This window comes from Spermophilus citellus (assembly GCF_964194105.1).
Source record: "Spermophilus citellus genome assembly, chromosome: 11".
Classification (NCBI taxonomy): Eukaryota; Metazoa; Chordata; class Mammalia; order Rodentia; family Sciuridae; genus Spermophilus; species Spermophilus citellus.
Window position 1 is genome coordinate 128,521,925 of NC_138192.1, and position 12,762 is coordinate 128,534,686.

At 35.3% G+C, this 12,762-nt stretch overlaps 1 protein-coding gene across 2 annotated transcripts in view; it reads left to right on the top strand.

Annotated features, from left to right (window-relative positions):
* Nucleotides 1-12,762, top strand: part of PSMD1 (proteasome 26S subunit, non-ATPase 1) — a 92,283-nt gene that overhangs the window by 57,995 nt on the left and 21,526 nt on the right. For both annotated transcript variants that reach the window (XR_014017945.1, XM_081260572.1), the window contains exons 17-18: nucleotides 3,035-3,149; nucleotides 5,958-6,074. Coding sequence is in view for 1 of the 2 variants with exons in the window: in XM_081260572.1 (XP_081116698.1) it covers nucleotides 3,035-3,149; nucleotides 5,958-6,074 (232 nt within the window). In the remaining variant the exon portion in view is untranslated. The remainder of the gene's footprint in view (nucleotides 1-3,034; nucleotides 3,150-5,957; nucleotides 6,075-12,762) is intronic.

The following is a 12,762-nucleotide window of genomic DNA, read 5'->3' on the forward strand; positions in this document are numbered from 1 at the left end:
TCTAAATTTAACCATCTTTCGATTTTATATTGTTTTGAAAGACTCGTTGGCCATGAATTGCTCTTTTTTTTTTTTTTTTTTTTAAGGAGCTATAACAAAATTCCTTGTTCTGATCCAAAGCCAAATTCTGGCTGTATATTTGCATTTCATTGATTACAGCATAATGTTTTAGTCTGTCACCACCAGCTCTCCTCAGCCTGCATAAAATGGAGCAGATATTCTGATGATTAAACCAGTTACCTCCCTAAAAAGTTGAAATGTGAAAGTTGGATTTCTAAATTTAACCATCTTTCTGTTTAAGGATTCAGTTAAGGATTAGAGGTTTAGTGCTTGTTACCCTACTAATAAATGATGGTACTAGAATTGGAATATAGATCAATCTATCTTCCTCCCTCCCTCCCTTCCTTCCTTCCTTCCTTCCTTCCTTCCTTCCTTTATTTTTTGTGGTTCTGGGGATTGAACCCAGGGCCTTGGGCCTGCAAGGCAAGTGCTCTCCCACTGAGCTACATCTCCAGCCACTGGAATCTAGATCTTTCTGATTTTAAGCCTGTGTTCTTTCTATCACAACAAACTGAAGTAAAACAAAAGGAGACAGATTATTTCAGGAATCACTGTTTTAATTCCAATGAGAAATGATCAAGGCCTGAAACAAGACAATGGAAACAGAACTAAGACTTAAAGGTTTCACTTGACTTGCTGGCTGATTAGGTGTGGAGAGGGAAAGAATGGAATGGTTACGGTGTGAGGAGAGGAGGTATAGGGGAAAGATGCCCTTCTTGATTCCCCTTTCTGTGTGGGATTCTGTATGTTGACTGACGTATCTGGCATATTTGATTAAAGACATTCAACAAGCACTTAGAAATTCAGGATTCTGGTTAGATTATTTGGAATCTATTGTACAAGGGCTTTAACCAGGGGTGGTACTTAATTCCTTGTATTGTGTTAATCTTCTGACACTGGCATGTACCTAATGAGGATTATAAATTCATAATTCTACCTGAGGTTTATAGCCTCAGAAGTTACCTTTTTGATTCCTGCAAAAAACAATGTTTCTGCTGCTTTTCCTCCACTAGTGAAAACAAATTGGGGTTGCTGGGGTGTCCTTGGATATATCTTGATTTATCAGTATGATTTAATGTAGAAATTGCACAAAACATTCAATAAAGAAACAACAGTAAAAAGCAGTAAAAAGTGAAAGAAAGGAACTCATATGTGCAGTTTATGGTCGAATGATATGTCAGTGATTTGTGCATATGGCCTTGCACAATCCCTGCCCTGTGGAAGGTTTAGACAAAATAATAACATTGGAAAGATGGCTGTTAGCTGCAAGCCAAGACATTTTATTTTTTTTTAAAACCAAAAGTTACAACTTTTTTTCATTGAAGCTTAATTATCGGGCTTAGGGTACACTTTAGTGGCAAAGCGCTTGTCTAGTATGTGTGAGGCACTGGGTTTGATCCCCAGTACCATAAGACAAAACAAAACAAAAAACCCACACATACACACGTACACGCCTGAATTGTATACCAGGGATTGGGTAATGTTTTTACTTATTGAACCTGCAATTTTGTACCTAATGGTGGTAACAATGCTTAAGAGTAATAAGGTTGATTGTGTTTTCATTTTCTTTACAAGATGCTATTTGAACTAGATTTTAAAACCTCAGAGGATACATTACCTCATTTTACAGTTAGAAATTAGGCTTCCAGGGGCTGGGGTTATGGCTCAGTGGTAGAGTGCTTGCCTAGAATGTGTGAGGCACTAGGTTCAATTCTCAGCACCACATGAAAATAAAAGACCAACAACAACTAAAAAAATATATTTTTAAAAATTAGACTTCCAAAATTATGTTTATCCATACATTTGGGGAGGGGGCATGACTCTGATCCAAAAAGTAATTTAGAACCACTGTATCAGCTGATTGGCAGATAATCACACCTTTAAATCTTGGGGGAGTTTAAACCAGGACCCAGTACTATATTTTCAGTTATTTGCTCACCCATTTTTGTATTATTACTGCAAAATAGTCAAAAAAATCTGTCTCTAATTACAAAGAAAACCTAAATGACTTGGGTAATGTAACATAAAAATTAGCAAAGCCAAGACTAGAACTGAGTTCCTCTATTTCCTATAACATTACTTTTTATTTCACCATACTGTTTTTCGATATTGTTGCTATTAATTCCAGAATCACTTACATAAGGCAGCACGGTCAGACAGAGAACACTTAGAAAAGCGTGACGGACTCAACTGTGGGTGGAAGTATTCCAGCCTTCCCTTATATCATAGCGTTCATTTACTAGACCTAGCTTTTGTAAACTTGGCACTGTTGCATTTGAAATTAGAATTTGCCACACATTTTGAATTTGAGGTTAGAGGACAATGCCAGCTTAGAATTTTAGATGGGAATTGGTTTGTAGAAATAAACTGTTTTTATTCATAGCAGGATTGTCTTTAAGAAAAAGAAAACAACAACTTTTTGTTGACACTTAATACCACAACAACAAAAAATAGCTAAAGGCAAAAAAAAGTCAGAATTTCCTCATTATGAAAGTTATAGTTTGATCTATAACTAGAATAATACTGTGCTATTTAAATATTTCATGAAGCTGTGGAAACATCTACAAGTCTCTATAAATGACATTTTTGTCTGCTGGAACAAAATGTGGAGTGACCAGGAAACAGGAAAGTGGCTGTAGAGCTGGGTGCTGTTTTCCGCATGGCTGTCCCCCCCCCCATGAAGGGCACCCAGGAACAACTAGAATGCAGAACTGTGATGGAGGATCCCTGATATGGTCTTTTTTTTTTTTTTTTTTTTTCTTTTTTTTTTTTTTTTTTTGCACACATTCTCTGAATATAGAAAATAAATTTCTACTACTATTAATTAGAATTCTATGGGAGATTTTTAATTCTGCAATTTATTTGTTAAACATTCGATTGTTTCCTGACTTAAGAAAAAAATGGTTAAAATTCTCTTGTTTGATTTATAATATGTTATCTATAACACGACTTCATTTTCTCCGTCTCTCTTCAGGACCCCTGAACAGTGCCCGAGTGTTGTTTCTTTGTTGTCAGAGAGTTACAACCCTCACGTACGCTATGGAGCTGCAATGGCCCTGGGGATCTGCTGTGCTGGTACAGGAAACAAGGTAAAGCTCAGAGCCAGTGAGTTCTTTCCTGGCGCCAGACTGTTTTCCCTTGCAGAAGAGTTTATGCAACAGCTGTAAAAACACAAGTATAGTGTGATCTCTATGACTGAACTTGCCTCACAAAGCTCTCCGGGACTTCCTCACCTTGCTATACGGGGTTGCCCAAAGCCACTTAAGAACAAACTGTCACACAATGTGGATATATAAAACGATGACACTGAATTTCTATTTTAAATCATTTATTTCCTTTTTTTAAAAAAAAGAAAAAAAGGAAAGAAAAGAACTGCTCCGGTTGTTTTACATGGTTATTTTCTGTGTTTGTATAATTAGTATTATGAAAATCCACTTTCTCATCTGAAGCCAAGAAATCAGTTTATTTGATAATGTTTCTATTTTAAGCAAACCGCTTATTTACTATTTTTATTTCTCATCTATAACCCCTACCCCTCACCCCACACCCTTGGTGCTAGAAATTGAAGCCAGGACTTTGCATTTGTTAGGCAGGCATTCTACCACTGAGCTATATCCCCAGCCCTTCTCAACACTAACCTTAGTAGGTAACCTGGTATTTGTTAATCCCTCAAGAGTAACAGAATAAAGAGTTGGGTTAGGCAAGATGTTGAATCATAAAGAAATGCACTGCTTAAATAATAGGGTTATGTTTGTTTCTTTGTTTTGCCTATATAGAATAGATTCCTAGAAGTCAGATTCTTGTTTCATGTCATCAAATTACTTTCTAGAACATTTGAATGGATGTGGATTTTACTAAGTATTTCCCCCTCAGGTCTTTAGTTGACATTTATGTCAGGCCTCATAAGTTAAATGTAAATTAGATTTTTTTCTTTCCAGATTATTCTAAACTTAATATTATATCTAGGAGCAAATGTTCTTTGAAACATGGCATCTGACATGTTAATTCAATAGAAAAATATTATTATTCATCTTAACCAAGTCTGCTTTATTTCTAGATAATGTGTGTGATCTAGGTACCAGTACATATCTGAGATTTGATGTTCAATTATTTTTATTGATTAAAAACCTGAAACATCAATTTGTTGCAAATATGCCTTTGAATTTGTATTACACACCTCAGAGGCCTAATTATGACTTGACTTGTACATCAGAAATTTAATTACATTTTATCATGAAGAATATCAGCAACAAATGGCTGAAATCATATTCCTCTGCACAATGTAATATTTTTCAGTGAAGTGGAAAGAAAGAATACACATCTCTGGTATATGTATTATATGTTAAGAGCTCTGTTTTTTAAAATATGTAAGTCCACATGTAGAGGAGTCTAAAGTCATTTTTCCAAAAAAGGATTAAATTTAGTCTTTTTTTTTTTTTTTGTCTTAGAATGAAGGATACTTGAAAAGTAACATCCTGAATTAAGAAATAAATTTAATAATTTTGTAGACCCATTTCTCTGGTCCTTCCAGATTTATTCCTATTTTAGAACCTTATAGGGAACTTTGCATCACAAAGTGGCAGTTCCCACATGGAAGGGTCTTAATAGAAGTTGTATGGGGCAAACAAGTTCATGGTCAAGAACAGTGGACAAATGCTGAGACAAAATGTGTAGTTTCTTGATTTAAGTTGTGTTAAAGCCTTGTGGTATGCACATGCTTAGAGCCTTTGATACCATGTTGCATTTTGAGTCTGCAAGAGGAGGTTATATATGTCATCCCACTTATTTAGCCAAAGAATCCTTTTTTCATAAAATCAGTATACTGAAGAATATATTATTTGGGAAATACTGGTAGACAGTTTGGAAAATCCCGTTACCTTTGATCTTAAGAAGTAGTAATATGAGGGCTGGGATTGTGGCTCAGAGGTAGAGCGCTCGCCTAGCATGGGCAGGACCCGGGTTTGATTCTCAGCACCGCATAAAAATAAAGGCAATATGTTGTGTCTATCTACACCTAAAAAAATAATTTTTTTTTTTTTTTAGAAAATTTTTAATATTTATTTTTTAGTTCTCGGCGGACACAACATCTTTGTTGGTATGTGGTGCTGAGGATCGAACCCGGGCCGTACGCACGCCAGGCGAGCGCGCTACCACTTGAGCCACATCCCCAGCCCCCATAAATATTTTTTTTTTTTTTAAAAAGTAGTGTCATGAAATCCTTTCTGGTCTATTTAATTTGTTTTGTCATTCTAAGTAAAATCTTTCTTGTTTGTGTTGTTTCTTGTGTTGGTTTTGTTTGTTTTGATTTAATTTTTAAAATTAGGTCATGTAAAATCATCTGTTACTACCTTTCACATAAGATTTTAGTATTTGAAGGAGGTTGAAAATATATATATATATATATATATATATATATATATATATATATATATATATATATATATATAGCATTTTTGGAGCCACACTGGCCTGGGTTTGATACCCGTGCGACTCTGGGCAAGTTTCTTAATATTTTAAACTCTTGGTTTCTTTGTTCATAAATATTGTTTTGTGTTGGTTGTTGGTTTTTTGTTTTGAGTATTAATTGGATTATATGGTTTGGAATATATGCCTAAAAAACAATGGGTTCTTAACAAATGTTAATGCCCTCTAAATAATTTTTCTCGTAATTTCTTTACAATTTGTTTACTTAAGACACGAACACCCAGGTTCTAAAGCTTTCTTTTCACTATGATCAATTATGTTGAAACTTAAAGACACTCAGTTCCGACTTATTTTGTTCAGGTAGTCTTAAATTATTACTACCCTATTAGAAGAAAATACTGACTTAGAGTGATTGTAATTAATCTGAAAATCTGGCTATATCAGTTTAAAGTTGTTATTTTTAATGCTTTCAGGAAGCAATTAATTTGCTAGAACCAATGACAAATGACCCTGTGAATTATGTGAGACAAGGGGCTCTCATAGCTTCCGCCCTCATCATGATCCAGCAGACTGAAATCACTTGTCCCAAGGTGAGCAAACAAAGAAATTCTCTGCAAAAGGAAAAGAGCTGATTTGGGCTTTTCTTTAGTGACTTTCCTTCCTCTAAGAACATTTTAACTTCAAATATGGTGAATACTGAAGTCACAGGAAGTAAAGAGGAAAACTTTAAATATATATTATTTTCTCTCTTTTTGGGGGGGAGGGTGTCTCTCACTGTTCTTTAATTTTTTTTTTTTTCCATTGGGATGACTCATTACTCTGACATAGAATGCAAATTTAAGTCCATGACTTTTCTGACCCATCCTTCTGGGGTAATAAAAAATCCTAGCATCACTTTATTTGTTCCATATAATCTCAGTTTAAAAATAAGTATGCCCAGGGCTGGGGATATAGCTCAGTTGGTAGAGTGCTTGCCTTGCATGGGTTCAATCCCCAGCACTACAAAACAATAATAACAATAATAAAAAGTATGCCCAACCAAATGTGGTGGTGCACACCTGTAATTCCAGGAGGATTACAAATTTGAGGCCAGCCTCAGCAACTTTACAAGAACCTGTCTCAAAAAAATAGAAAAGGCTGAGGGTGTGGGTAAGTGGTAAAAGCAACCCTGGGGGTCCAATCCTCAGTTCCAAAAAAATAAATAAAAGCATGTTCATATTCTGTGTGGACTGTCATTGCCCTTCAGGGTGATCTTCTTGGGCAAGGTTTTCAGATGGCTGCAAGATGGCTTTCTTTCCCACTTGATGCCTTCTGCTTTATAGAAACACTTGTGTATTTTGCCCTTCTTGGGGGTGGGAATGCATTAGGCTGTCAGTACTAGTGCCTCTCACTCTGTCAGACATCAGTGCATAATGACCCCTGAAGTATTGAGTGCTCTAAGAGATCCCTCTGAAGCCCCTTTTTCTAGACTTAGAATGTGGGAGAAAGATTCACCATCCAACTTCCCTAAGAAACCATATTCAGGTGACTTCCATAACAAATTTTAAGACATCTGTTTAAAAGTTTCCATATGACAATCTTTTTTTTTTTTTTTTAAAGAGAGAGTGAGAGAGGAGAGAGAGAGAGAGAGAGAGAGAATTTTTAATATTCATTTTTTAGTTCTCGGCAGACACAACATCTTTGTTTGTATGTGGTGCTGAGGATCGAACCTGGGCCGCACGCATGCCAGAGGAGCATGCTACCGCCTGAGCCACATTCCCAGCCCCTCCATATGACAATCTTATAAACTTAATTTTAGTGTTTGATATTTAATGTATCCTATTGCTTCAGCCAAAACTTCCCATCCTGTTTAGAAATACAAAATGCATGTAACTTATTTGCATGTACCAAAATTACCATGTTTGATGCTAGCTAGAACTATGTTAACTCAAAAGAGCATTTAACAACCTTGTGTTCTGCTTGTATATGAGGTTAAAAAATTGGTAACAGAAGTAAACAGTTGCCTTTCTGTTTTCTGCCTTTCTGTTTTCAAGCAGATATAGAACAACCTCATTTTCAGCAAATTAAGTTTGGAGAGATGGAAAAGAATATCCAGAACACATTGGTTATTCATTCTAACTTTATAGAACTTTTTTAAATAAATTTCAGATTCTAAGCAGTTACTGTGATTTTCATATCATATTAAGCATAGATAGGATCTGACCTCTCATCCTATTTTATAATGTACTGCTTAATATACTGTTATCTTCTAGAGCCATAAACATCTTTCCAAACACAGACCACATTTCTTTTTCTTTTTAAATATAGAGGCTATGGGGGCTGGGGATGTGGCTCAAGCGGTAGCGCGCTCGCCTGGCATGCGTGCGGCCCAGGTTCGATCCTCAGCACCACATACTAACAAAGATGTTGTGTCCGCCGAGAACTAAAAAATAAATATTAAAAAAAAATATATAGAGAGGCTATGAGTAGCTTTTATTTCTGCTTTTGATCTGCTGTTGAAATTTTGGAGGTTGTCCAACTGAGGAATGTCATTAAAGAAGCAAGTTTAAGCCATGGACTGCACCTCCTCAATCACAGAGAGATATCTTTTCACTTTGACTTCATGTGTTGCTTTCAAGTTACTTGTATTGTCAACAAATGTTTTACTATCTTCCCATCCTTGTTGTAGGATTTCCTTGATTTTTTTGTATGTATAATCCAGATACCAACAATATCAGAATCCTTTGCAGGTAGATTGTTTAGGTTGGAAAAGCATTTCAGTCTTAAATTTCACATTTAGAAAAGTGAAAAGAGGTTTAGGTGTATCTCTCAATGGAAGAGCACTTGCCTAGACTACATAAGGCCCAAGGTTCCATCCCCAATGCCCACACCTACACCCCCCAAAAAAAAGAATGAAAGAAAAAAGGGAAAAGGTACAGCAATTTAAATAATTAATATTTTTAATCATTCCAAGTTATATTGCTGTCTTTAAGTAGATTGACCTTAGCTGGTATGAATACATGGGGCACACTCCTATCTTCAGGTTGTATCAAAATCTGGGGTACTGATTAGGAATGTAGAAATGAACTGATGTAGCCATGGCCATTAATATAAACTGGGTAGGCAAATGTAAATGTGTACACTACTGACTACAAAGACAAAACTATGTATGATAGTGTAAAACTCAACGTTGTTTCAGGAAACACTACCCCCTAGAGTAAAGTTGTCATTCAGCTAAAGTTTAAGCTCTGTTTCATTGTTTTCTGTTATTAAACAAGTGATAAAGAACTTCTTGTACTACCATTTATACCATCTTTGCTTTATCTGATAATAGCCAACAAGACAAAATTGATATTCTTGAGGGTGGTTTGGCATATTTTGTCCAGAAGGAAAAGCTGTTAACCTCTGAAGAGGGCTTAATTCTCAAGTCTCTGGAGTCCTACTTGGAGATTTGCAAAGCAGTTCATGAAATGAAGTAGAAACTGCTGAGAAGCAAAGATCAGGTGTTAACTTCACCAAAAATGATAACACCCCCTGTCTCCTGTGAAAGGAATCCAGAAGAGAAATTTCTTAGATATGTTGTGAGATTCACAATGGGAAAAAATTCCAAAGGAAATGTTTTGTAAAATCATTAGTATATGTCACATACCTAACACTTAGCTCTACACATTGTGGCCTTAGTTTCGGTAACTCCAGTAAATCTTTGCTTTACTTATATAAGTTTTCCATGACTCATACAAATGTAGACCCGGGAACATGTACACACTCCTGGATTGTTAAAAACTCTATTTAGAAAGCTCTTAGAGGTTCACATTTAACTAGAATAGTATTTTTTTGTAAGTTCTTGGAATTGGATTCTCTCAGGAATCCAACTTTCCTCTTTATGAAGCATCTATCTTGTTTTTCTTGTTACATGAAACCCATCTTTAGCAATTATTTGAACAGGTACATATTAAATATCATGTATAAAATCAGACTTAAAAATTAATTTAAGCTGGGTACAGTGTCGCATGCTTGTAATCCCAGCAACTTTGGACACTGAGGCAGGAGGATCATGAGTTCAGAGCCAGCCTCAGCAATGGGGAGGCACTAAGCAACTCAGTGAGACCCTGTCTCTAAATAAAATACAAAATAAGGGCTGGGGATGTGACTCAGTAGTCAAGTGCCCCTGAGTTCAATCCCAAGTACCAAAAAAAAAAAAGACAAGTAAGGCCCCAAAATGTAAATGTACATCATACTACTTCACACTACTGAAATACACACTTTAAAATGGTTAAAATCCCCAGTACCAAAAAAAATAAAATAAAATAAAATAAAAAAATTACAATGTAAGAGAGGGATCTTGTCTGAGATCACCTGGCCTACTTTCTGACCTAGGGAAGCTTCTCCTGCCATTGACAAGTACCATTTTTGGAAGTAAGATTATGTTTAGCCAAGCTTGGTAAGCTTCTGCTTTTCTAAAATTAATTGTGGTTTGGATAGATTATACTTTTGGGGGCCATCATGATTCATCAGAAATGACCCTGAAGAACTTATTCCTTTCTCCCTGACATCTAAGAGTAGAATTTTTTCCCAGCAGTATTTATCATATAGAGTTTAGAATATGATAAATATTAAAAATGCATGATTTTAGAGAAGGTGGATTCATATACAATCACACACCTAGATCACAGAGTAGCCTAAGATTTTAATTGCCTTTTTGGGTTTATCATATTATAAAATGGAAACTTAATATTATTTTCTCCTACAAATTATCTTTCTTTTAGAGGAGGGCATATACTGTTCTTGATGAAATTTGAGTTAGAAAACCATGATCCTCACCCTGATTGCCACTACTTAACTGTGATGGGCAGCAAGCAAGTTGTTTACCTTACCTAAAACAGAGAGAATAGACAAGGTGTTTTAAATTGTCTTTCAAATTTAAGACACTTACTCAACTAAAATAATGATTCTTTGCCAAGAACTATAATAATAAAAATAAGGAAATAAAGTGAATTTTTTTTTCTTTTGTACCAGGGATTAAACCCAGGAACACTTAACCCTGAGCCACATCCTCACCGCCCACCCGTTTAAATTTTTATTTTTTAGTTTTAGATGGACACTATATCTTTATTTTATAATTTTTTTTTATGTGGTGCTGAATATTGAACCCAGGGCCTCACCTATGCTAGGCGAGCACTCTACCACTGAGCCACAACCCCAGCCTCCAAATGTAGCTTTTTTAAAGAATGTTAACTGAATAAGTCTAGTATATGTTTACATTAACTTAAAAATACATTTTTAAATTATACTGAATGATTTCCTGTTGTTGTGGATACAATTTTATATTCAGATTCTCTTCTGTAATGTATATACAGTGCTTTGTCCAGTGTTTCTTTTTGTAAGTTCATGAAATATTTCATAAACCTTTAGCACATAAAATTTCCATCCTATATAAGGTAATGTAAGTGTTCATCTAAAATAAGTTCAGAATCGAAGGAATTTGACCTGTTGAACCAGAGTAAAAGCATCAAACTTCAGGATTTTTAAAACAAGAAGGGAATTTTGTGATGATTTAATCGTGCTGAGTTTTATAAAGTTAAGGCTTAGAGAATTGACTTTAAAATGGTCATATGCTAGGATATTTTTTTCACTATTATTATTTTTTTGTAGGCTATGAATAAAAAATGAGGACTGTGTTTAAGAAACATTATTTTTTAGCAGTATTCAGATTGTAGAGACAACAGTGGAGAAGGATTAGTGGCTAGGTATGGTGGCTCATGCTTGTAATTCCAGCAATTTAGGAAGCTAAGGCAACAGGATCCCAAGCCTGGCAACTTAGTGAGATACCATCTCAAAATAAAATTTAAAAAGCTGTGGAAGTAGCTCAGTTGTAGAGCACTTGCCTAGCATACAAGAGGCTCTAGGTTCAATTCTAGAACTGGGAAGAAAAAAAAAAATTAAAGAAGTAGGAGGACCAGTAGGATTCTGACCCCATTTGGAAGACAGACATGCTTATTGGAATTTGAAATACCTTCTACATATCACATGACATATTTGTTACATAGTCTTTACAAGAGTCGGGAAAGATAAATGCTACAATCCACTACAGATGAAGAAACTAATACTCATAAAAGCTAGTAATTTATCTAAGAAACTTAAAAGAACAGAAATATTCATAAGCCAAGGTTGTCTGGTTCTGTTACTCTCTCACTGTATCTCAGTGTGGCATCTCAAACCAAGACAGATGAAGAGGGGAAGAGATTCTGAAAGAATGTGTAATGCAGGTGAAATCATTATATTAGGAAACTCAAATTTGATATTTTCTGCTTTGGGCAGATATGGGGAGCTCCATGAGTTTTTGAACGAGCCGACTTTTTCCTGGGGACCTACCATTTGAAAATCACTGTTGGGAAAACAGAGAAGTGTTAGACTTGGAAGAAGTATAAAATAGTTTTTTTTATCGCCAGCCAGCCAATCGCTTACTTTATTCATAAAGATATATTTTATAAATTTTATTTTAATTATAAAAGTAAAACGTATTAATTTTAGACAATGCAGAAAAACATAAAGAAGCAAACCAAAATACCAGTAATCTCTGCATAAATGAGTCAGCACATTTTCTGTTTTGGTATGTTCCTTTTGATAAGAATGCTGATTCTGACAAGTCCTCAGAAAATGTGTACATAAAGTTTTTTTTTTTTTTTTTTTTTTTTTTTTAGTTGTAGATGGACAATACCTTTATTTATTTATCTTTTTGTGGTGCTGAGGCTCGAACCCAGTGCCTCACACATGGTAGGCAAACATTCTACTGCTGAACCAAATCCTAGCCCCAGCATAATGAAATCTTTACTATGTGAATATATTTATTTACCTCACACAGCCTTGGTGAAGGATAGTTTACTTTAAGATGGAACTGAAGTACTATGCCTGTTAGGAAATCTTCAGGGTTGATGGTAAGCAGCATAGCTGTAATTCAAAGTTCAATGAAAGCTTTAGTATTAGCTTGGATTGTTTAGGCCTGTTGACTAAAAGTGTTACAGAATGAAATTGCATTCAGCAATCCTTTCAGCCTGATTCATCCACTGTGGAATGAGGATTGAAAACAGAATCAGTGCTCCCATACCATAGCAAAGAAGTCATAGAACCCGTGGTTTCTAGCAGGAAACTGTTCACAGCCTTCACTTCTGGTCCATTTCTCTTTCTTTTCTAATGTTGTGAAACTCAAAGCTCATTATTGTTTCAGCAATTGATTGACTTGTCTAACATGGAACAGCAAATACTAGAATTAGATGATAATTCTTTGTCTTGCTTATTTAG